This window comes from Oncorhynchus masou, chromosome 22 (genome assembly GCF_036934945.1).
Source record: "Oncorhynchus masou masou isolate Uvic2021 chromosome 22, UVic_Omas_1.1, whole genome shotgun sequence".
Classification (NCBI taxonomy): Eukaryota; Metazoa; Chordata; class Actinopteri; order Salmoniformes; family Salmonidae; genus Oncorhynchus; species Oncorhynchus masou.
The window spans coordinates 56,161,593-56,187,921 of NC_088233.1; the positions used below are offsets into that span (position 1 = coordinate 56,161,593).

The following is a 26,329-nucleotide window of genomic DNA, read 5'->3' on the forward strand; positions in this document are numbered from 1 at the left end:
TACACATTCAGTCAAAGATCAACCGTGACAAGATCTATCACAAAAAAAGTTTTTAACACTTTAGCCCAAGACATGCTCTGACAGTAGTGGAGTGACTAAGTATAAAAGAAGACAGACTGATTTTGAGCAGCTTAATCTGTTTTAGCCTATAGGCTAAAGGGGAATCAAGAACATTTGAGTTAAATTCAAATAATTCTTGGCTATTCAGCTGTATTGTTGCCTGCCCTTAATTGTATTCACAAGAAATAAAGACAGACCTATTATGCATTAATTGTAACCTGTCTTTTCTCCAGAGTACATCTGAACACTCTTCAAATGTTCAAAAGAGAAACCATGGGGGAGATGTTTGAACCTGAAAGGGTCGTTACATTATGAATCACATAAGAAGAGTATTGGTGAAACTGTGAGTTATATAATATATATTTGATAGTCTTTACTTATACAAATTAGAACATTAATATCTATATAGATCTATGTCAGTAATATAGATATTCTTATTCACCATAAATATTCGAAAGAAAATCTTTGACACAGTGCAGTGAGTGGCACAGTTATCTTTGAGTAAAATAAATGACGAAAACGACACATTTGGTGACGCAATGGGATTATGTGTATGCTGATCCAGAAGGAAGTGACGACAAAAGCGGCCACCACAAAATGTTCGTTCGCATCCCCTGAAATTATTTTCGAGGCAACGTTATACAGGTAAGTTAGGTGGCAACAGTAGCTTTTCCACAAACTGGACGTTGCGCGGAGAGACAAGTATTTATGTAGCACAACCTAAGAGGAGAGTCGCCTTATGTGATCAACTCGTCGTTTACAAGCCTATTATATGCGACTTTGACGACGCTCACATTAGATTTTTTTTGTTGTTGTTCGCGATTCATCACTAGACGGAATGCCCATGTGTCCAGGTTGAAGTAGCTAACGTTAGCTACAGTAGCTAGCCTGGAGAGCTGTGGACACCGGGTCTGGCTTTTATAGGCTATCATCAGTGGTTTGCAAATTGCGTAATGACTATCATTTATGTAACTATCCAGTTGAGCACAGTCTGACGTTGAACTGGTGTATTTAGCTATCTTATTCGCAGTGACATAACATTTGCAGGGTATGAACAGTTGGAATAAGTGATACATTTCTTAGATTTGCGGTGGGTGGAAAATGGCTGGCTTGCTAGCTAGCTAGCGAGATGTTTTTTTAAAATGTTTTTCTTTCAGCAATGTATCACTACAACAACGTTATTATAGCATAAACGTTGAGACACGGGAACAGTTGTAGCAAGTCATCGCGTTGATATAAATGTATACATTTGTGTCAAGTTTGCTAGTCGTGTTGGCATGAACTGCCTGGCCCGGGCATTTACAAGGTCAATTAGAGAAAAAAGCTCGGATGGGAAAGCCCAAGGTTAATTTCGTAACGGGTTCAATTTATATCTGTATTTGTGACAATGATTTCCCTTTGTAGCCAATTCAATTGCAGTAATTACATTTGGTAACAGAATCTTACGTTTTTATCACCTAATAAACCACATAGCTATCAGTAAAAAACGCGAAATAGTTGGAAGGTTTTAGTTCACACAAGTAAAGGTAGATTATCATCCCTGCATGAGGGAGAGAAATGAGAAAATATCTAAAGCTATGTGGGTTTTTGGTAACAGAATTAAAGGGATACTTCGGGATTTTGGCAATGAGGCCAGTCATCTACTCCTCACGAGTCCGATGAACTCGTGGATACCATTTTTCTGTCTCTGTGTCCAGTATGAAGGTAGTTTCATGATCCAATGCTAACTACCGTTAGCGCAATGAATGGAAGTCTATGGGTATATAGACTTTCAGTCATTGCGCTATCGCTAGTCAGCAATTGTGCTAGTTAGGATCTTCCTTCAAACTGCACGCAGATCAATAACATGGTATCCATGAGTTCTGACTCTGGGGAAGTAGATAAAGAGCCTCATTGTCAAAACCCCAAAGTATTCCTTTAAGGTCCAGGGCAATATTTCTTCAATGTACACAAGGCAATTTCTCAATAACTAAATATAGAATTGTTATTAGTTGGCAGGGGTCTAAAGCATTATGTTTTGATGTATTCCCAGTACCTATTTAAAGGGATATTTAGGCAATGAGGCCTCTTTATCTAACTCGTGGATACCATTTTTAATGTCTACGTACAGCATGAAGGACCTTGGTGGTAGTTTTGCGAGCCAATCCTAACTAGCGTTTGCGCAATGACTCGAAGTCTATGGTATCTGCTATCATACTAGCAAATACAATAGACTTGAATGGAAATCAATGGTAGGGTTTCCCAAACTCGGTCCAAAAATCTAAATCTTTGCTTATTCCTAAGTTTTAGGATGGAAAATCTTTGAAGTAGTTATATATGCTGTAATTTCTCAAATATAGACTCCTAACTTTCATTTGACACCAGCTTTAACATGCTCCCATGAACTTCACATGTGCTTTTCAATTAACGGTGTGTTTTGCGATCTCAACCCGCTTCAGATGCTGACAGACTTGGGTGGGGCTGTTTTGGATGACACGCAGTGAAATAACAGAGCTATATCCTGAGAAGATCTTATCTACTCAACCTAGGGATTCAGAACACAATGACCAAGCCCGACTCAAAGAGGAGCAGCGTGGCTCTTGTCACTGGCAAACCTGCCAATTCTGCAGAGGAGCAGGTCAATAATGGCTCATCTGACCCTTCAGTGTCCGGTTCTCCCCACCACGCATTGACCCCGGCGACTCCAACCAAACACAAATCTGCTAAACAAGTCTCCCGAGACAACCTTTCTAGACGAAACACGGAGTCTGAAGTATTCGACGATGGAACCAACACCTTTTTCTGGTGAGTGCTGCTGATCAATGGCAGGTCATTTTATTCTCCCAAACTCAAGGCTGTCATTGTTGGCTATTGACGTGACAGTGCCTGGGGCTCTTTAGAAGGTGACAGCTCTGCCTTTTATGTGGGCTATGAATTCAAGGTTAATTGTAGATTTGTCACATGCCACTGGAATACAAGCTCAGACAGGTTTTTCATGCCCCCATATTTTTGTGATGGACATTGAGTATTTTTGGTGAGACAGATCTTTTGTCTCTCTTAAACTGAAAGAGACATGCCTAAAAAGTTACCTACCATTATCTCCGATTGTGAAATGTGAGTTCAATAAAAAAAACTAGAGCTTTTTTTAAACACTCAAAAGTGAGTATGGACCAGAATGAGGCTCTCCTCTCTAACTCCTCTCTAACAATTAGTAGCAGTATGCAAATCAGAGAGACAGATTAACAGCTCTTTCACAGATGTGATTTGGATCAAATCTAAAATAAAATGATATTTGTCACATGCGCCAAATAAAACGTGTGTAGACTTAACTGTGAAATGCTTACTTATGAGCCCTCTCCAACAACGGAGAGTAAAATAAATTATAATAAAATAAAATGGTAACACAAGGAATAAAATGCACACGCTGGAGCTATATACAGGGAGTACCAGTACCAGATCAATGTGCAGGGGTATGAGGTATTTGAGGTAGATTTGTACATGAAGGCAGTGTAAAGTGACGAGGCATCAGGATAGATAAGAGTCAAATGAAGAACGGCGTTGCAGCAGCATATGATAAGTGTGTATTCAAAGTATTTGTGCCACTTGACTTATTCCACATTTTGTTGTTACAGCCTGACTTCAAAATTGATGACATATTTTTTTTCTCACCCCCATCTGCACACAATACCCCATAATGACAAAGTGAAAATAATTTTCAATGAATTTGCTAAAATGTTTAACAACATAAATACAGAAATATCTAAACTATGTAAGTATTCAAACCCGTGAGTCAATACTTTTTGTAGAAGCACCATTGGCAGTGATCACAGCTGTGAGTCTTTCTGGACAAGTCTCTAAGAGCTGTCTACACCTGGATTGTGCAACATTTGCCCATTTTATTCATTTCAAATTTCCTTCAGCTCTGTGTGAAATTAGTTTTGATTTAGATTGGACTATTATCGTGCACATGTCTTGAAATGGGGGCAGGGGAAACAATACATGTCATCTGTGCACTTAAATAGCAAATAGAGGATGCTTTTCTTGTGGTTTATTTTCACGACAACTAGGTAGGCTATACTCATGTTGTAAAGATAAGCAATGTGATTTAATATTTGCTCAATATTAGGAAAGTTGAGAAATCAACATAGTAGGCCTCGTCTATAGAATTCTGATGGGACCCTCTTTTTAAGAGGCCATCACTGTTTTCTCATGCAATTGCATAGCCTTTTTGATTACGTTTACATTGATGTCAGTGATTAGAAGGACAATAGAGTGCTGAGTACCAGGCAGGTAACAAGTTTGGTAGGCTACTAATGCCCATCGGCAGCATCCAAGCTTTGAGAAGTCTGATTACCGTGACAAAACAGTCACATGGAATTTGACTGCCTTCATGACTTGTGACCGGCGGTGTGTCAGTAATACAGTCACCGCCCTACGCCTGGCACCTACCACTATACCCCGTTCACAGGCACTTCAATATTTTGTCTTGCCCATTCACCCTCAATGGTACACTTACACAATCCATGTCTCAATTTCTCGAGGCTTAAAAAGCCTTCTTTAATCTGTCTCCCCCCCTTTCTTATACACTGATTTTGAAGTTTATTGAATAATTGACTTCAATAAGGGATGATAGCTTTCACCTAGTCAGTCTGTCATGGAAAAAGCAGGTGTATTTTGTATATCTCTGATATGCATGGGAATAATATATTTTATAACTGTTTACATACACCTTAGACAAATGTTTAAACTCAGTTTGTCACACTTCCTGACATTTAATCCTAGTAAAAATTCCCTATTTTAGGTCAGTTAGGATAACCACTTATTTTAATGTGAAATGTCAATAATAGTAGTGATTTATTTCAGCTTTTATTTATTTCATCACATTCCCAGTGGGAACACACTTCATTAGTATTTGGTAGCATTGCCTTTTAAATTGTTTAACTTGGGTCAAACATTTCAGGTAGCCTTCCACAATCTTCCCACAATAAGTTGGGTGAATTTTGACCCATTCCTCCTGACACAGCTGGGGTAACTGAGTCAGGTTTGTAAGCCTCCTTGCTAACACACGCTTTTTCAGTTCTGCCCACAAATGTTCTATGGGATTGTGGTCAGGGCTTTGTGATGGCCACTCCAATATTGAATTGGAAGCACAGAATCGCCTAGAATGTTATTGTATGCGTTAACATTTCCCTTCACTCTTAACTACGAGGCCTAGCCCGACCCATGAAACAGCCCCAGACCATTATTCCTCTACCACCGAACTTTACAGTTGGCACTATGCATTGTGGCAGGTAGCGTTCTCCTGGCATCCGCCAAACCCAGAGAAGTCCGTCAGACTGCCAGGAATGGCTAAACTTTCAACAGAGAAGAAGAATATCTCTTCAAGGCTACACATTCAGTCTGCAGTTGTATATGTACAATACTCTAGGAAACTCGACCGAAGAAGAGCGAGAAGAACAATTTCCTCTAACGAACCGAGCCTGTGAACCACCGTTGGTATATCTGGAAGACCTAACCAGACACTTTCTGTCAAATTACTCCACAGATGGACCGGCAATTTCAACACACAAAAAAGGTGTACAATTGTAAATACAGTGGCTTGCAAAAATATTCACCCCCTTGGCATTTTTCCTATTTTGTTGCCTTACAACCTGGAATTAAAATGTATTTTTTTTGTGGGTTTGTATCAATTCATTTACACAACATGCCTACCACTTTGAAGATGCAAAATATTTTTTCTTATTGTGAAATAAACAAGAAATCTCCGCTGTGGTGCTTTGCAGCTCCTTCAGGATTATCTTTGGGCTCTTTTGTTGCCTCTGAATAATCTCTTTGCCTGGTCTGAGTTTTGGTGGGCAGCCCTCACTTGGCAGGTTTGTTGTGGTGCCATATTCTTTCATTTTTTTTTTTTAAATGATGGTTTTAATGGTGCTCTGTGGGATGTTCAAAGTTTGATGTTTTTAAATAACCCAACCTTGATCTGTACTTCTCCACAACTTTGTCCCTGACCTGTTTGGAGAGCTCCTTGGTCTTCATGGTGCCCCTTGCTTAATTTCATGGTGCCCCCCTTATTTCACTGTAGAGCCTCTAGCCCTGCTCAATATGCCTTAACCAACCATGTTGTTCCACCTCCTACATATGCGATGACATCACCTGGTTTAAATGTCTGTAGAGACTAGAGGTCGACCGATACCGATTTATTGGAGGACCAAAAAAAGCTTATTTTTGGATTTATTTATTCGTAATAATGACGATTACAACAATATTGAATGAACTATATTTTAACTATAAATATTGAACTGAACTATAAATATTTTAACTTAATATAATACATCAATAAAACTCAATTTAGCCTCAAATAAATAATGAAACATGTTCAATTTGGTTTAAATAATGCAAAAACAGTCTTGGAGAAGTAAAAGTGCAATATATGCCATGTAAAAAAGCTAACGTTTGAGTTCCTTGCTCAGAACATGAGAACATATGAAAGTTGGTGGTTCCTTTTAACATGAGACTTCAATATTCCAAGGTAAGAGGTTTTAGGTTGTAGTTAATATAGTATTTATAGGACTATTTCTCTCTACCATTTATATTTCATATACCTTTGACTATTGGATGTTCTTATAGGCACTATAGTATTGCCAGTGTAACAGTATAGCTTCCGTCCCTCTCCTCGCCCCTACCTGGGCTCGAACCAGGAACACATCGACGACAGCCACACTCGAAGCAGCGTTACCCATCGCTCCACAAAAGCCGCGGCCCTTGCAGAGCAAGTGGAATAACTACTCCAAGTCTCAGTGAGTTATGTTTGAAACTCTAGTAGCGCACACCCAGCCAACTAGCTAGCCATTTCACATCGGTTACACCAACCATTAGGCTAATAGGCTTGAAGTCATAAACAGCTCTGTGCTTGCGAAGAACTGCTGGCAAAGCGCACGAAAGTGCTGTTTGAATGAATGCTTACGAGCCTGCTGCTGCCTACCATCGCTCAGTCAGACTGCTCTATCAAATCAGACTTAATTATAACATAACACACAGAAATACGAGCCTTTGGTCATTAATATGGTTGAATCCAGAAACTATCATTTCGAAAACAAAACGTTTATTCTTTCAGTGAAATACGGTTCGGTATTTTATCTAATGGGTGGCATCCCTAAGTCTAAATATTCTTGTTACATTGCACAACCTTAAATGTGATGTCATAATTATGTAAAATTCTGGCAAATTAGTTTGCAATGAGCCAGGCTGCCCAAACTGTTGCATATACCCTGACTGAGAAATGACACAATTTCACCTGGTTAATATTGCCTGCTAACCTGGACTTCTTTTAGCTAAATATGCAGGTTTAAAAATATATACTTCTGTGTATTGATTTTATGAAAGGCGGCCTCCCGGGTGTCACAGTGGTTAAGGGCGCTGTGCTGCAGCGCCAGCTGTGCCATCAGAGACCCAGGCTCTGTTGTAACCGGCCGCAACCTGGAGGTCCGTGGGGCGGCGCACAATTGGCCTAGCGTCGTCCGGGTTAGGGAGGGTTTGGCAGGTAGGGATGTCCTTGTCTCATCGCGCACCAGCAACTCCTGTGGTGGGCCAGGCGCAGTGCGCACTAACCAAGGTTGCCAGATGCACGGTGTTTCCTCCAACACATTGGTGCGGCTTGCTTGCGCGCTGTGTTTAAAAAGCAGTGCGGCTTGGTTATGTTGTGTATCGGGAGACGCATGACTTCCAACCTTCGTCTCTCCCGAGCCCGTACGGGCGTTGTAGCGATGAGACAAGATGGTAGCAACTAAAACAATTGGATACCACGAAATTGGGGAGAGAAAGGGGTAAAAAAAAGTGTGCTTTGGCACACTCTGCCAACCCGGATGTCTTAGCCATGTCTGAATCCTGGCTTGGGAAAACCACCAAAAACCCCAAAATCTCCATCGCTAACTATAACATTTTCCCGCCAATATAGAACTGCCAAAGGGGGCGGTGTTAGCCTGCAGAGTTCTGTATTACTATCCAAGTCTGTACCCAAACAATTTGAGCTTCTACTTCTAAAAATTCACCTTTCCAGAAACAAGTCTCTCACTGTTGCCGCTTGCTTCAGACCTGCCTCAATCTGTGCCCTCGATACCATATGTGAATTGATTGCCTGGCTATTCTTTAAAAGTGCCTTCCTCACCATCTTAAATAAGCATGCCCCATTCAAAAAAATGTAGAGCTAGGAATAGATATAGTCCTTGGTTCACTCCAGACCTGTCTGCCCTTGACCAGCAGAAGAACATCCTGTGGCGTTCTGCATTAGCATCGAATAGCTCCCGTGATATGCAACTTTTCAGGGAAGTTAGCAGAGAGCGGGGATGGTGCTCGATGTACTCAGAGGGCAACATCATGACAACTAGCTTGTCCTGCGTTGCATATGATCGATGCGGTGCCCATTAATTTATCATTGAATCACTGCCTACTTCACCAAACGGGTGATTTAACAAGCGCATTCGTGAAAAATGCACTGTCGTTGCACCAATGTGTACCTAACCATAAACATCAACGCCTTTAAAATCAATACACAAGTATATATTTTTAAACCTGCATATTTAGTTAATGTTGCCTGTTAACATGAATTTATTTTAACTAGGGAAACTGTCACTTCTCTTGCGTTCTGTGCAACAGAGTCAGGGTATATGCAGCAATTTGTGCCGCCTGGCTCGTTGTGAACGCCATTTCTTCCTAACAAAGACAGCCAACTTCGCCAAACGGAGGATGATTTAATAAAAGCACATTCATGAAAAAAGCACAATCGTTGCATGAATGTACCTAACCATAAACATCAATGCCTTTGTTAAAATCAATACACAGAAGTATATATTTTTGTTTTAACCTGCATATTTTTTTAAAAGAAATTCATGATAGCAGGCATTATTAACTAGGCAAATTGTCACTTTTCTTGCGTTCATTGCACGCAGAGTCCGAGTATATGCAACAGTTTGGGCCACATGGCTCATAGCGAACTAATTTGCCAGAATTTTACATAATTATGACATAACATTGAAAGTTGTGCAATGTAACAGCAATATTTAGACTTAGGGATGCCACCCGTTAGATAAAATACGGAACGGTTCTGTATTTCCCTGAAAGAATAAATGTTTAGTTTTCGAAATGATAGTTTCCGGATTTGACCATATTAATGACCTAAGGCTCGTATTTCTGTGTGTTATAATTAAATCTATGATTTGATAGAGCAGTCTGTCTGAGCGGTGGTAGGCAGCAGCAGGCTCGTAAGCATTCATTCATACAGCACTTTCCTGCGTTTTTGCCAGCAGCTCTTCGCAATGCTTGAAGTACAGTGCTGTTTGACTTCAAGCCTATCAACTCCTCAGATTAGGCTGGCAAATACTAAAGTACCTTTTAGAACGTCCAATAGTCAAAGGTGTATATGAAATACAAATGATAAAGAGAGACCTAGTCCTATAATAACTACATCCTAAAACTTATTCTCTGGGAATATTGAAGACTCATGTTAAAAGGAACCACCAGCTTTCATGTTCTGAGCAAGGAACTTAAACGTTAGCTTTTTTACATATTGCACTTTTACTTTCTTCTCTAACACTTTGTTTTTGCATTATTTAAACAAAATTTAACATGTTTCATTATTTGAGACTAAAATAGATGTTATTGATGTATTAAGTTAAAATACATGTTCATGTATTCATGTAATTGTCATTATTTATATATATATATATATATATATATATATATATTATATGTCTCTATATATGAGATTAATCGGTATCTGTTTTTTGTTTTTCTTGGTCCTTCAATAATCGGTATCGGCGTTGAAGAATCATAATCGGTCGACCTCTAGTCATTCTGGCCAAACAGTTCTATTTGCCGCTCAGCAAGGAAGAAGCCACTGCTCCATAACCGGAATTAAAAAGCCAGACTACGGTTTGCAACTGCACATGGGGACAAAGATCTTACTTTTTGAAGAAATATCCTCTGGTCGGATGAAACAAAAATGGAACTGTTTGGCCATAAATTTTTTGGGGAGGAAAAAGAGAGGCTTGCAAGCCGAAGAACACCATCCCAACCGTGAAGCAAGGGGGTGGCAGCATCATGTTGTGGGGGTGCTTTGCTGCAGGAAGGAGTGGTGCACTTCACAAAATAGATGGCATCAGGAGGAAGTAAAATTATGAGGAGATATTGAAGCAACATCGCAAATGGGTCTTCCAAATGGACAATGACCCCAAGTATTCTTCCAAAGTTGTGGAAAAATGGCTTAAGGACAACAAAGTTAAGGTATTGGAGTGGCCATCACAAAGCCCTGACCTCAATCCAATAGGACATTTGTGAGCAGAACTGAAAAAGCGTGTAAGCAAGGAGGCCTACAAACCTGACTCAGTTGCACCAGCTCTGTCCGGAGGAATGGGCCAAAATTCACCCAATTTCTTGTGGAAAGCTACCCGAAATGACGTTTTACCCAAGTTAAACAATTTAAAGGCAATGCTACCAAATACTAATTGAGTGTACTGTATGTGAACTTCTGACCCACTGGGAATGTGGTGAAATAAATAATTATCTCGACTATTGTTCTGACATTTCACTTAAAATAAAGTGGTGATCCTAACTGACCTAAGACAGTAAAAATGTCCTATGATTAAATGTCAGGAATGGTCAAAACTGAGTTTAAATGTATTTGGCTAGGGTGTATGTAAACTTCCGACTTCAACTGTACCCGTCTGCGGTCTATATGAGATCAATGTGACACTTCGATTGCTTGCAGTTGGCCTTTATTGAACTAATTCTGTGACTTCTGAAGGTAATCGGTTGCACCATATCTTATTGAGGGACTTCATTGCGAAAGGGGTGAATACATATGTACGCACCGCTTTTCAGTTAGTTACTTTCTAAAAAATATCTAGAAAATAACTGATCATGTGCAAAGCATTTCCATGACCATAGTTATCAGCTGTATGTGTGATGGTGAAGTCCTTTTTTTTCTTTTCTCATGCTCTTTCTTACATGGCCCTCTCTCTCTTCATTTGGTCTTACAAGCTGTCATATCGGTTTAGTTCACTAGGGACCTTTCATTGCATTGGATTAGTAACCAATAACTCTACTCTGTATGTAATTCTATGTGGTTAGTTAGTTAGCTAGTAAATAATTAAACCAATTTGTGTATCGCTGATTCATTTATGCTAGGGTTCTTGCAGATATCCAAAGATTTTACATAATTCAAAATGAGACTTATAGAAGATAACAATTCCTTGATGGCTGAAATGTAGGCTATATCTTTTAGAGTTAATTCGAAAAAAGGTAACTCATGATACAAACCGAAGTGGAGCCCCAAGATTTCTGATGTGGTAATTGTTACAGGAGTAATTAAACATTGTTTTATCAAATCGATTATCATCATCACATTAATGATAGCCAAAGACATCACACTACCAAGTGAATAGTGCTCTGTGAGATAGTCTAGGCCTTAAAGCTAGTCAATTGGAGTGTGCTGATCTGGTGCCTGCATGGAAGGATGTCCCAGCAAGCTTTTCTCCCCAGTGGTTTGTTGTTAGGCAGGAGTCATACAAAAAGCTCTCTCCTGCCAAATGGATTACAGAGGGGAACAACAAAACCACATGCCTGCTCCATGACTCAACATCACCATCTTGTCATATCAGGCCAATGCGATCTGCATACAACACCTCCTTTATGGCATGCGGCAGCGCTCTTTATTCCCCTCTGTGCTCCATGTGTTTTTATCATTATCCCTTTCCCTCCCCCTCCCTCCATCACTTTACATTTTCAAATCAAGGATACTCTATTGATAGGACATTTTATAAATATTGCCATGGCCAACTCACTTGTTTGACCAGCTTTTCAAAACACTTCATGGCTTCTGACGTGACTGCTTCAGGTGGTAATCATTTAGGCAGGTTACCTTCTCTTCCTTGGGCACATGGACTTTGGTGGTCTGCTTGAAACACCATGTAGGTATTAGACTTGGTCAGGGAGGGGTTGAAAATGTCAGTGAAGACACTTGCCAGTTGGTTCGTACATGCTTTGATTACACGTCCTGGTAATCTGTTTGGCCCCACAGCTTTGAATTTTGACCTGTTTTAAAGGGCTTGCCCACATCGGCTACGGAGAGCGTGATCACGCAGTCGGCCGGAACTGCTGGTGCATTCATGCATGCTTCAGTGTTGATTGCCGCATTTAGCTCGTCTGGTAGATTCGTGTCACTGGGCAGCTCCCGTCTAGGTTTCCCTTTGTAGTCTGTATTAGTTTTCAAACCTTGCCACATTCACTAATATTGACTCACTTCTTGCAGCAGGCATTATAGTTCTCAAAAACAGTGTCAATTTTCTATCTCTCAATCATAAGCCCACGTGCTAATCAGTAGCTAGTTGATCTTTATATTTCAAGTTTAGCCAACTTAGATCTATTTGCTAGCTAACAAGGCAGAACAGTTGAATAGTCATACACACCCTACTGTTTGAATAGCATTCTAGCCTGTCCACTTTGTTCAGATTTGAAATCAAGTGGCTTACCTTATTTCTCACAATGATTGCACATTTATAAGACAGACTTGAGAGGTAGTATAACAGTCTTTGGCTAAAATGCTTCTAGCAGTATGTGGTACGGCAATGCCATGTGTGACAAACTAAGCATTTTTTTTAATCTGTTATTTTACCAGGTAAGTTGACTGAGAACACATCCTCATTTGCACCAACGACGTGGGGAATAGTTCCAGGGGAGAGGAGGGGGGATGAATGAGCCAATTGTAAACTGGGGATTATTAGGTGACCACGATGGTTTGAGGGCCAGATTGGGAATTTAGGTATATGCATTAACATTCCAGAGTAACTACAATGTTGTTAATCCATCCTACTTTATCTCTTAACACAGCCATTGGGTCCTGTGTGGCTCAGTCGGTAGAGCATGGCGCTTGCAACGCCAAGCGTTGGGTATCCGCTGGGGCCACCCATATGTAAAAGTAGTGGCCCCAGCCGACTTGCCATTACATTTGAACTGTTTTAATCATCATTGGCCTCATGGGGAAATCCCTGAGCTGTTTCCTCCTTCTCCGGCAACTGAGTTAGGAAGGGTGCCTGTCTTTGTAGTGACTGGGTGTATTGATACACCATACAAAGTGTAATTAACTGCACCATGCTCAAAGGGATATTCAATGCCTGCTTTTTAAAAAAAAACATTTTTTTACCCATCTACCTATAGATGCCCTTTGTGGAAAACCTCCCTGGTCTTTCAAGCTTAAGCTGTGCTTGAAATCCACTGCTTGACTGAGGAACCTTTACAATTATCAGTATGTGTGAGGTGTAGAGCTGAGGTAGTCATTCAAAAATCATGTTTCACACTATTAATGCACACCGAGTGAGTCCATGCAACTTATTTAGACATTGTTTTACCTCCATGAACTTATTTAGGCTTGTCATAACAAAAGGATTGAATACTTATTGACTCAAGATATTTCAGCTTCTCATTTGTAATTAATTTGTAAACGATAAAAAAAAAAAAATCCACTTTGACAATCTGGGGTATTGTGTATAAGATCAGTGACACAAAATCTCAATTCAATCGATTTTTAAGTTCAGATTGTAACACAAGTTGTAGAAAAAGTCTAGGAGTGTGAATACTTTCTGAAGGCACTGTGTATACAGATCTCTGGTGTAAATAAGAAGGTGCACCCAGCACAGAAGGAGATTAGACCAAAAGGACCACATGAGAACAAGCAGGCATAAACGCCCATTTTTTTTTTATTGCGTTTGGAATATCGCGCTAAAACAAGTCCAAATGAATTCGATATATCGCCTAGCCCTATGCTCACAACGTCTCTCTCAAGAAGGCTGGCAGACAGGCATCGTACCGCTCAATGTCCTCTTCCACCCTTCTCCCTCCTATCGCTCTTTCACACCATTTACCCTATTGAACAACCTCTGACCTACCACTAACATTCCCTCTGAGTTTTTTTCTTTTCCCTGCCCCTACCAGTCTTTTTGGTTAATGTGTGGGTGTGGTAGGTACAGACTTGAAACATGCAATGTGGCCTGTTCATATGTAGCACACTTAACTGTGGAGAAAAGGGAACTCTCTTAAGTGTACTCACACCATTCCTCCATACAGCATCCTAGTTTAACAGCCCAGTATCAGCACGGTGGAAATGAACAATCTGTTGTCATTGAACTGAATTCGCCCAAGAAGCTCAACTCTTTCTTACACACACACACACACACACTGCTCATTGCATGTCCAGCCAATGAATGTTGCTGATTCTTCTTGCCACCCTGTCATTGATTGCCGCTCTCTCTCCTCACCCTCCCTCTCTCTCATTGCAGGAGAGCACATACAGTCACTGTGCTTTTCATTCTCACGTGTGTGTTGGTCTATGTCACTCTGTTGGAGGAGACACCCCAGGATACGACGTACAACACGAAAAGGTCAGCAATTCGGTTACGCACACACAATGTCTCTTCTATAATCTTCTATAATCATGCAGCACGGCGACACACACTTAGTCACGACTGCTTGTGTGAAAGGAATCACTTCCACCTCGAACAGCCAGTCACCTTCAGCCCAGCTGGCTTATAGCACAGTCAGCACAGTCTTTTAGGTTCCTCCTTTATTTTTAGCTTTGGCTGTTCAGTTCTTGAGCACTTTTTTGAAATGTCAAAATAGATATTGCATGGTAATACATGCACAACTCTTACTAAGTTCTGTAGCGTAAAGATGCTGTGAAACCTAGTAAACATCACACTATTATGAAAGAAATGGCCAGCACTCAAGCAAATTAAATATTAATGGCTGTTGGAGAATACATCGAAGATTGCAAGGCATAGATATAATGTAGGAAAAAGCAAGGTATTGACTACTGGATGCTTTGGGGAGCAGAGGACTGTTTATATTCCCACCCCCCTGCTTTGGTACTAGTCATTAACATACAAAACAAAAAAAAGTATATGTTTTGTGACTAAGTAAGAAGAACTTTAAGAGCCTCTGCATGGTCTTAAGCCATTTCAGTGAGTTTTGCGAGCAGAGGAATTTGGCAGCATTGGGGAGTCTTCAGATGGAGGAAGTGTGTTTGCACGCTTGTTTCTGTGTGTAGTGTTGGTGTTACTTAGGAAGGCGTTAACCCCAACCAGCTATTTCTGTTATCTGTACTGACAATCCGATGGTCATTAACGGGATTTGCCGTTGTCAGCGGAGCCCAGCTCGCCTGGGAGATTAGAGCCCACTACAACTTCTTCTTTTCGCCTCTTCAGTCATGTGCACTGACATTTACATTTAAGTCATTTGGCAGACGCTCTTATCCAGAGCGACTTACAAATTGGTGAATTCACCTTATGACATGATGGGTACAGCTAGCATGCCACACGTACTCAGCTTGCCTGGGCCCTGCCCTTAACTTGCCTAGTCTTCCACCTCTAAAACTAGCTCTTTCACCCAACTTGACCTACAGAACAACCTCTAAGGAGGGCTGAAAGTAAAATGATGATTTAATGCTCTTTAGCCAAAACATGGGTCAAATAATGACATTTTAATGCAAACCATGAATTCCAGTCCATGTATATAGATGTCATAATATTCTAAATGTATCTTTTTAGTCATCCTGTGAAGAGGATTGAGCTGTGAGTTTATCATTAGTTGTTCTATTTACTGAAGTCTGCTTGTGTTTTCTACTAGAGGGATTGTGGCCAGCATCCTAGTCTTCCTCTGCTTTGGAGTGACACAAGCCAAAGATGGCCCATTCACCAGACCACATCCAGGTAACACAACCTCCAGCCGCAGTGCAAATACTCTTCACATTTCTGCTTCGTCGTGCTGTTGTACTTCAGTGAATACGAGCCTGCCAAGCCTTTTGATACGTAGGCTAAGTGCATTGACATGGGACACGCTCTCAGCAAAACTACATCCTGTCCAAAGAGACACCGTTAGTGAGTCAACATGGTCACTTTCACACTTTGAAAGAAAAGAGGGATTTAATGCTTTTGAGAAACCGAAAACCTATAATATTCTTCCCAGATATGGCTTGCGGTGAATCGCTGCTTTCAAAGGTGGTGGTGCTGCAGCACTGTGGACATGTCAAACATAAAAAGTTGTCAACTGCTGTGGCAAGCACAGGTGTAAATCAAACTCTGTAATGGAGTATCGCTCTGCGGTCTTATTTTTATATTTCACCTTTATTTAACCAGGTTAGGCCAGTTGAGAACAAGTTGTCATTTACAACTGTGACGTTTGCCAAGATGAAACATAGCAATTCAACACAAACAACAGTTAGACATGGAATTAACAAACCCATTCAATAATACAGTAGAAAAATCTATATACAGTGTGTGCAAATGTAGTAAGATTTAGGGAGGTAAGGCAATAAATAGGCCGTAGTGGTCGACGTAATTACAATTTAGCAATTAAACAGCAGAGTGATGGATGTGCAAGTAGAGATACTGGTGTGAAGAGCAGGTCTGTTCTTCCTCTGAAAATGTCTTCAGTGGGGAGAGAAAGAATGCATGTCTGCTTCTAGATCAATATAGATGTTTGGAGGCACAGCAATGGAGTGGGCCATGAAGACTATCTTGACTGTGTGACGTACATACAGATTACATACACTGCATCAGATTACATTACAATGGAGTGGGCCATGACGACTATCCCGACTGTGTGACATACAGATTACATACACTGCATCAGATTACATTACAATGGAGTGGGCCATTACATACACTGATCGATTACATTATCCCGACTGTGTGACATACAGATTTACATACACTGCATCAGATTACATTACAATGGAGTGGGCCATGACGACTATCCCGACTGTGTGACATACAGATTACATACACTGCATCAGATTACATTACAATGGAGTGGGCCATGACGACTATCCCGACTGTGTGACATACAGATTTACATACACTGCATCAGATTACATTACAATGGAGTGGGCCATGACGACTATCCCGACTGTGTGACATACATACAGATTACATAGGGATTACAATACATCCGCCAAATCCAGATTCGTACGTCGGACTGCCAGATGGTGAAGCGTGATTTGTCACTCCAGATAACACATTTCCAGTGCTCCAGATGGCGGTGAGCTTTACTCCACTCCAACCAATGCTTGCCGTTGCACATGGTGATTTTAGGCTTGTTTGCGGCTTCTCGGTCATGGGAAACCATTTCATGATGCTCCCAACGAACAATTCTTGTGCTGACATTGCTTCCAGAGGCGGTTGGGAACTCGGCAGTGAGTGCTGCAACCGTGGACAGACGATTTTTACACGCTTTCAGCACTCTGCAGTCCCGTTCTGTGAGCTTGTTACCTAACACTTTGCAGTTGAGCTGTTGTTGCTCCTAGACGTTTCCATTTCACAATAACAGCACTTAGAGTTGACCGGGGCAGCTCTAGCAGGGCATACATTTTACGGGTGTGGCTGAAATGGCCAAATCCACAAATTAAGGGGTGTTCACATGCTTTTGTGTGTGTGTATATAGTCTGATCAAAAAGTGTTTCTCTCAAATTTTGTGCACAAATTTGTTTCTATTCCTGTTAGTGAGCATTTCTCCTTTGCCAAGATAATCTATCCACCTGACAGGGGTGGCATATCAAGAAGCTGATTAAACAGCATGATCATTACACAGGTGCACCGAGTGCTGGGGACAATAAAATGCTACTCTAAAATGTGCAGGTGCACACAAGACAATGCCACAGATGTCTGTTTTGAGGGAATTGGCATGCTGACTGCAGGAATGTCCATCAGAGCTGTTGCCAGAGAATTTAATTTTAATTTCTCTACCATTAGTGGCAATATGTTCAACCGCAGATCAAGTGTAACCAAGCCAGCCGAGGACATCCCCTTCTGGCTTCTTCACCTGCGGCATGGTCTGAGACTAGCCAGACAGCTGATGAAACTGTGGGTTTGCACACCAAAGAATTTCTGAACAAACTGTCAGGAACCGTCTCTGGGAAGTTAATCTGCATGCTCGTCATCCCCACCAGGTTCTTGACCTGACTGCTGTTTGGCGTCGTAACCAACTTCAGTGGGCAAATGCTCACTTTCAATGGCCACTGGTACGCCGGAGAAGTGTGCTCTTTACGGATCGATCCTGATTTCAACTGTACCGGGCAGACTGCGTGTGTCGTGCTGGCAAGCAGTTTGCTGATATCAACGTAGGGACCAGAGTGCCCCATGGTGACAGTGGGGTTATGATATGGGTAGGCATAAATTGGACAACGAATTCAATTGCATTTTATCGATTGCAATTTGAATGCACAGAGATACCGTGACGACATGCTGAGGCCCATTGTTGTGCCATTCCTCCATCACATCATGTTTCAGCATAATGCACAGTCCCCATGTTGCAAGGATCTGTACCCGATTGCTGGGAGATTAAAATGTCCTTTCTTCCATGGCCTGCTCACCAGACATGTCACCCATTGAGTACGTTTTGGATGCTCTGGATTGACGTGTACAGCAGCATTTTCCAGTTCCCGCCAATATCCAGCAACTTCACACAGCCATTGAAGAAGAGTGGGACAACATTCCACAGGCCACAATCAACAGCCTGATCAACTCTATGCAAAGGAGATGTGTCGTGCTGCATGAGGCAAATGGTGGTCACACCAGATACTGACTGATCCACGCCCCTACATTATTTATTTATCTGTGACCAACGATGCATATCTGGAACTTTGACTAACAATTTCAATAATAATAATGATTTGAGCCTACTTGTACATAATTACACAATCATAAGCTTCCTATTCCACCTTCCTGAATAAATAATTAATTTAGGTTGTTTAAAAATTAATGCTAAAATAAGAACTCCATAATGTTAATCATAAATTAATAAGTGCTATGCTTATAGCACACTATATTTCTATGATCATATAAAACATGCGTTTTGTTAATATGTAGGTGTATGTAGCCTATAACAATGTTGGAAAAGATTTGTTTCATTTGGACTTGTATTCTGTTAGCACAGTATGTATTAATTCATATGATCTCATATTAGAAGATCTCTACCCTGACAGTTGTTTTAACTTGGTAATTTCGTTAGACATGTTTTTCACTCAAGTGTTGGAAATTTGCAATTCATGATCATAATTGCAATATCTGGCCCCCCCAAAAAAATGTCCATTTTTGTCCAAATCGTGCAGCCTTACTGCAGAGACAGATTTAGCCTTTTCCTAGTGTGTCGTTTCAAGCACCACCAGTTGAACAACTTTTTGTTTATTTAATCGCAGCATGTGCATTGGTCAGGAACAGTGGAAACTGGGAATTTGTCTTTTACAGCTTGTCCCATTCAGCTGTGAAACTCTGAATTGCACAATTTTAATCTGAACATTTACCATATCAGCAATATGTTTCATGTCCTACCTGAAATTAAACTTGTCTGATCCTCTGTTGTGGTAACGTCATAGGTGCATATTTTTCAATTTTTCTTAGGAGATCAGATCATAACATAGTATGTAGAGTCGGATGAGCTAAACTGTGAGTACATCCGTTTCTGTGAGGATCTCATTATTCCCAAAAATAAAGTCTCAACGTCTTCCCCAATAATAAACCGTGGTTAACTCTGGAATTAAAAATGTTTTTGAATCGGGTAGCACTAAAGAGAAAATGAAAAACATTCCAAGGCAACTCAAAAGCAAAATCAAGGAGTGCAAGGCAGCATACAAAGACCAAAAATGAAAACCTTTTCAAGGACAGTGGGAAAGCCTGGCAGGGGCTACAAATCATTACAGGCTACAAACCAAAGAGCCATTGTAAACTCAGCAAAAAAGGAAACGTCCCTTTTTCAGGACCCTGTCCTTCAAAGATAATTATTAAAAATCCAAATAACTTCACAGATCTTCATTGTAAAGGATTTAAACACGTTTTCCCATGCTTGTTCAATGAACCATAAACAATTAATGAACATGCACCTGTGGAACGGTTATTAAGACACTAACCACTTACAGTGAGTAGGCAATTATGAAAATTTAGGTCACGAAAGAGGCCTTTCTACTGACTCTGAAAAACACCAAAATAAAGATGCCCAGGGTCCCTGCTTAGCTGTGTGAATGTGCTTAGGCATGTTGCAAGGAGGCATGAGGACTGCAGATGTGGTCAAGGCAATAAATTGCTATGTCTGTACTGAGACGTCTAAGACAGCGCTACAGAGAGAGAGGACGGACATCTGATCATTCTCACAGTGGCAGGCCACGTGTAACAACACCTGCACAGGATTGGTACACCCGAACATCACACCTACAGGGCAGGTACAGGATTGCAACAACTGCCCAAGTTACACCAGGAATGCACAATCCCTCATCAGTGCTCAGACTGTCCGCAGTAGGCTGAGAGAGGCTGGACTGAGGGCTTGTAGGCCTGTTGTAAGGCATGTCCTCACCAGACATCACCGGCAACAACGTTGCCTATGGGCACAAACCCACCTTCGCTGGACCAGACAGGACTGGCAAAAAGTGCTCTCCAATGACTAGTCAGGGTTTTGTCTCACCAGGGGTGATGGCCAGATTTGCATTTATAGTTGAAGGAATGAGTGTTACACTGAGGCCTGTACTCTGGAGTGGGATCGATTTGGAGGTGGAGGGTCCGTCATGGTCTGGGGTGGTGTGTCACAGCATCATCGGACTGAGCTTGTTGTCATTGCAGGCAATCTCAACACTTAAGGCCACTAACCATTTTGTTAGCTATTTAAGTAGTCCTACTCATACCTACTCATTTGTTTACTACAGGTGATGGATAGTCAAATGCAAACACGGCAACACTTGTCATGCTACAACACTACTTGTGGTTTGCAGGCATTGTCATCTTGTTGCCAGGTGTTTCTATTTTGCAAAACAAATGGCCCATTGTAGGAGACTAAAATCTTGTATAGGACTGGATGGTGTGAAGGTTACTCCAGGGTTTTAGACTGGAGAAACTGGAGCTACGGTATGTATCCCAGCACTACTACACTGTCAATAAACAAAACAAACTAAATGGATGCTGTGCAGTAATGTTTCCTTGCGGTCCTTATTAGTGACTCCGTTTTGGTTATTTACTGTTTAACCCCGCAGAGTCGATAGTTACATTTTTTTTTTAAATCCCATCAAAAAGTGTCAGTTTAAACTGAAGATATCTGTCACGGGACTCATCTGAAGGTAACCGGTACCAGTAAAAAAAGGAATGGAAGTATGAAGGTAGTTTTGTGAGTTATTTGCTAGATTTAGGACAGATGCGTCAACCTGGTTTCTTATGATACATTTTGGACTGTCCTTTTTGACATTTATGAATGTGTTATTCAATGTGTTTATGTGAGATTTAGTAGTAAACGCCAAAATCAATATATTGTTTGGATACCTGAGGGGTCCTAAAATTCTAAATCAAATCGCTGAATGATCGATAGACCATCTTAAAACAATTCCATATTTCAGCTTAGCACTCCCTCCTCCTCCAATGTCTTAGACTCTAAAGCATTAACAAGGAAAGCACCTTGTGGATGGATGTCCCAGGAGTATAGATTATGCTAAAATGTATAATATTTTGTTATGTCTCTTTCTCTCCAGCATACTGGCGCTTCTGGCTGTGTGTCTCCGTTGTCTACGAGCTATTCCTTATCTTTGTGCTATTCCAGGTGGGTCGATTGCACCAACACACACACACCCGAGCACTGAATTGTTTGTGCTATTATAGTTGCAATAGAATTGTTTGAATGAATAATCACTCCAATCAGCTTTAAAATACAGATGCAAGTTCTCTCTGAGCACTGCCAACTAGGTATTTTTTTTTAGTAAAGAGGGACAATCAAAAGGGAAAAGGATCAATGACATGATTAGATGCGGAATGGATCTGAAGGGACTTAAAAGGAAGAGAACACATCTTCCAGAAACGAGTTAACTTCTCAATGTACGTAGAGAAGTTGTGTTCAAAGTATACTGAACAAAAATCTAAACGCAACTGCAGCAATTTCAGCAATTTTACTGAGTTAAAGTTCATATAAGGAAATCAGTCAATTGAAATAAATAAATTAAGCCATAATCTATGGATTTCACATGACTGAGCAGGTGAGCAGCCATGGGTGGGCCTGGGAGTCGGGCCCAGCCAATCGGAATGAGTTTTTCCCCACAAAAGGGCTTGATTACAGGTAGAAATGCTCCTCGGTTTCATCAGCCGTCTGGGAGGCTAGTCTGATGATCCCGCAGGTAAAGAAACCAGATGTGGAGGGCCTGGGCTGGCGTGATTACACGTGGTCTGCGGTTGTGAGGCCAGTTGGACGTACTGCCAAAATTTTCTAAAACGACATTGGAGACGGTTTATGGTAGAAATTAACATTCCATTCTCTGGCAACACCTCTGGTGGACATTCCTGCAGTCAGCATGCCAATTGCACACTCCCTCAACTTGAGGCATCTGTGGCATTGTGCTGTGTGACATAACTGCACATTTTAAAGTGGCCTTTTATTGTCCCAAGCACAAAGTGCACCTGTGTAATGATCATGCTGTTTAATCAGCTTCTTGATATGCCACACCTGTCAGGTGGATGGATTATCTTGGCAAAGGAGAAATGTTCACACACAGGGATGTAAAAATGTTTGCACAACATTTGAGAGGGAAGCCTTTTGTGTCTGAAACATTTCTGGGGTCTTTTATTTCAGCTCATGAAACATGGGACCAACACTTTACATGTTGCGTTTGTTTTTGTTCAGTATACATAGACAAGTACTAAATATCTATTTGTGTATACTTAATTTACCCTCATTCATTAGACGGTCCGTGATGGGAGACAGTTCATGAAGTACATTGACCCCAAACTGGGGGTAGCCCTGCCGGAGAGGGACTATGGCGGCAACTGCCTCATATACGACCCGGGGAACACCACCGACCCCTGGCATAACATCTGGGTAAGACACGTGCGCGCACACATTAACCTGTATCACAACAGCAATGGTGGCACCTGCAAGGACTGTGACACTAAAGACATTTCTCTTTCTCGGTGTGTGTGTGTGTGTTTCTCCCTCCCTCTCTTTCTCTCTCGGTGTGTCTCGCTGTCTTGCTCGACGGTGTAATACTTCACTCAGGGCTCCTACTGGGTTCCCTTAAGCCAACAGACTGCCCTAGTGGACTGTACACTCAAATGTTGGCTTTCTGTGGGCTTTTTCATTTTGTAACCATAAATTCCACTCATTAATCGCTAATTTCCACAGATATTTCAATCCGCTGTTGTCCGCGTCCAAACAAGGTTCTCAGTTCTTTGTTAACATGGTTGTAAAAGGGCCGTCCCAAAGATCACTGACAAAGGTTAAAAAATATTACACACATGCTATTTTTGCAGGACAAGATGGATGGCTTTGTCCCCGCTCACTTTCTTGGCTGGTATATTAAGGTGGGTCTGAGTAGTGTACTGTATTTTAAGCCTATATTTCATGCTTGATTAGCATTAATACTGGATTAAAGGTAGAGTTGGCAATATGACGACATCATACACAGTGGTGGGTAACTGCTTATAGGAAGCCACAACATTCACATCTCCCTCCCTTCTTCTGTCAGACACTTGTGATCAGAGACTGGTGGATGTGTATGATCATCAGCGTGATGTTTGAGTTCCTGGAGTACAGTCTGGAGCACCAGCTTCCCAACTTCTCTGAGTGCTGGTGGGACCATGTATGTACCTCTTCTTCATAACACACGAGGATATGTTTGTCCACTGTTGAGTTTGGATAATGGATGTTTGATACTAGGAGGCAATTCAAAAGCAAATTACTTTATTGAATTTCAAGTCTGTCCGTTGAATGTGTAAAAAAAATAAAAAAATAAATGTTTGACCTTTTTTATTTAACCAGGCAAGTTGAGAACAGATTCTTATTTACAATGACTGCCTAGGAACAGTGGGTTAATTGCCTTGTTCAGGGGCAGAACGACAGATTTTTACCTTGTCAGCTCGGTGCTTCGATCTAGCAACCATTCGGTTACTGGCCCAGCACTAACCACTAGGCTACCTGCCGCCCCGTCAGTAGATCGGTCTCCCTGTAAGTAGATACTGAATGATGTGTGCAGAAAGCTTGAGTTAGGATTTTGTCTTTAGAGAATGCCGAATGCCATGTCTTGTTCTGTGAATCCTAAATGTCATGTCTGTCTTTCAGTGGATAATGGATGTGCTGGTGTGTAATGGCCTGGGGATCTACGCTGGGATGAAGACCTTAGGCTGGCTGTCTATGAAGCCCTACCAGTGGCAGGGACTGTGGAACATCCCCACATACAAGTACGCTGCCCACCTCCTATCACCTTGGTTACGCTTCCTTAAGCTTGTGCACAAAGTCCCAATGTCATAAGAGTTATAGATATGGCCGTTGTTTACTTAACTAATATTCTCCCATCAAAGAGTTTGTAGTAGTAGTTTTTTTATATAATGTTCTCAATTCTTATTAGAGATGGATAGTGTATGATATGTGTGTGTCTGTTAATCAGGGGGAAGATCAAGCGCATGGCCTTCCAGTTCACACCCTACAGCTGGGTCAAGTTTGAGTGGAAGCCTGCCTCCAACCTACGCAGGTGGCTGGCTGTCCTGGGAATCATCTTCATGGTGAGACACTCTCTCTCTCTCACTGTTGCGCTCTCTCTCACTGTTGCGCTCTCTCTCACTGTTGCTCTCTCTCTCACTGTTGCTCTCTCTCTCACTGTTGCTCTCTCTCTCATTCCTCTCACTTAACTCTTTGTCGACTGTCACTCTCTGTCTAGTTTGCGCTCTCACGCTCACCTACACTAAATCTGTCGCTTATCTCTCTACTCAAGTCTTCCTCTCTGACCTGTAATCTCTGCAATCTCCCTGCCTGTCTCTCCATCTCTCTCTCCCTTCTCTCTTGTTCTCTCTGTTAGTTCCTGCTGGCGGAGCTGAACACCTTCTACCTGAAGTTTGTGCTGTGGATGCCTCCGGAGCACTACCTGGTGTTGCTTCGCCTCGTCTTCTTTGTCAACGTGGGTGGAGTGGCCATGAGGGAGATCTACGACTTCATGGACGACCCGTGAGTATTAGTAACACTGTATGTATTGTGTGCAGTGTGTCTTTACTACTGGCGAGCAATTAAATCCTCCGTCTCTGTCTCCTCCGTCCTCCCTCAGGAAGTTCTATAGGAAGCTGGGGCAGCAGGCGTGGCTGGTGGCGGCCATCACCGTGACAGAGTTCCTCATCGTAGTCAAATACGACCCCAGGACCATCATGCTGCCCATCCCCTTCTTCGTCACCCAATGCTGGTTCCTGGGCATCGTCCTCATCCTCAGCTGGACATTGTGGCGCTTCTTCATCCGGTAAGCTGCCAACCAGTCTGCCTGTCTCCTCTGTTGTAGAGCATAGCAATAATGACAAGAATGTGTATATATACCGTATAAGAGGTCTTCAGCAGTGTTCGGGTCATGGCCTGGAGTCGTTCTGGTCTCTTCTGTTACCTGTGCCATGCAGACGTGCTTTGGTAACACTTAATATTCCGATTCATTTAATGAATTCATAAGAAATGCCTTGCATGAAATTCGTGTTTATGAATACATTTATGTTGATTCTTCATGGAAGCTTATGTTCATTAGCTGCCCATTTTATTATTTTAGTAATGTCATATGTTTGTCTATTTTTTCGGTATATTATTTTTCCTCACCTCCCCATATGGTATAATGGTTGTGTATGTTTTTTACGTGGTTGAGTGTGCAATTTTTCTTTTGGGGCGGCAGGGTAGCCTAGTGGTTAGAGCGTTGGACTAGTAACCAGAAGGTCGTTCTGCCCCTGAACAGGCAGTTAACCCACTGTTCCTAGGCCGTCATTGAAAATAAGAATTTGTTCTTAATTAACTGACTTGCCTAGTTAAATAAAGTTTTTTTTTTTTTAAATGGCAAAAAGGATGTTGCCCCCCTCCCCTCATGCTGGACGTGACTGGGTATATTAGCCCTGCATGTTAAAGCTTCTCGTCTGTTTTCTCCACCCCTCCTGCTGTCCCTTCTCGTTCTTAGCGGCAATGTTCATGTCCAGTGAGGTAGGTGTAGGAGCGAGGCCGTGGTCTGCCGTTGGTGCCATCATCACCCACCACCTTCTCTGGATCCAAAATGGATCCATGTTTTCCTCCACAGAATCAATCCATCTCATGATGCGTGTTGTTTTCGGTTCTGCCGTGTCGTACTACTATCCTCTTCCTGTTTTTTTGTTTTGTTTTCTGACCTCACGCTCTGGCCTTTTTGTCTTTTCTCTCTCAGATTGTTCCTCAATTAGAAAAGGGTTTGATCAGTGAAAACACTAAATGAAGTGGAAGTTGTCAACTGCACACTTCAAAG

The 26,329-nt window shown here is 41.6% G+C and overlaps 1 protein-coding gene across 4 annotated transcripts in view; it reads left to right on the forward strand.

Moving 5' to 3' along the window:
• Positions 1-625: 625 nt before the first annotated feature.
• Positions 626-26,329, forward strand: part of ptdss2 (phosphatidylserine synthase 2) — a 35,314-nt gene continuing 9,610 nt past the window's right edge. Inside the window, exons 1-12 of one of the 4 annotated variants that reach the window (XM_064930610.1) lie at positions 626-705; positions 2,499-2,844; positions 14,367-14,468; positions 15,712-15,794; positions 21,587-21,654; positions 22,786-22,920; positions 23,352-23,402; positions 23,567-23,680; positions 24,160-24,278; positions 24,485-24,599; positions 24,893-25,038; positions 25,136-25,321. In XM_064930610.1, the coding sequence (XP_064786682.1) occupies positions 2,603-2,844; positions 14,367-14,468; positions 15,712-15,794; positions 21,587-21,654; positions 22,786-22,920; positions 23,352-23,402; positions 23,567-23,680; positions 24,160-24,278; positions 24,485-24,599; positions 24,893-25,038; positions 25,136-25,321 (1,361 nt within the window). In that variant the 5' untranslated portion in view covers positions 626-705; positions 2,499-2,602. The other 3 variants (XM_064930611.1, XM_064930612.1, XM_064930609.1) reach the window with 3 other exon arrangements.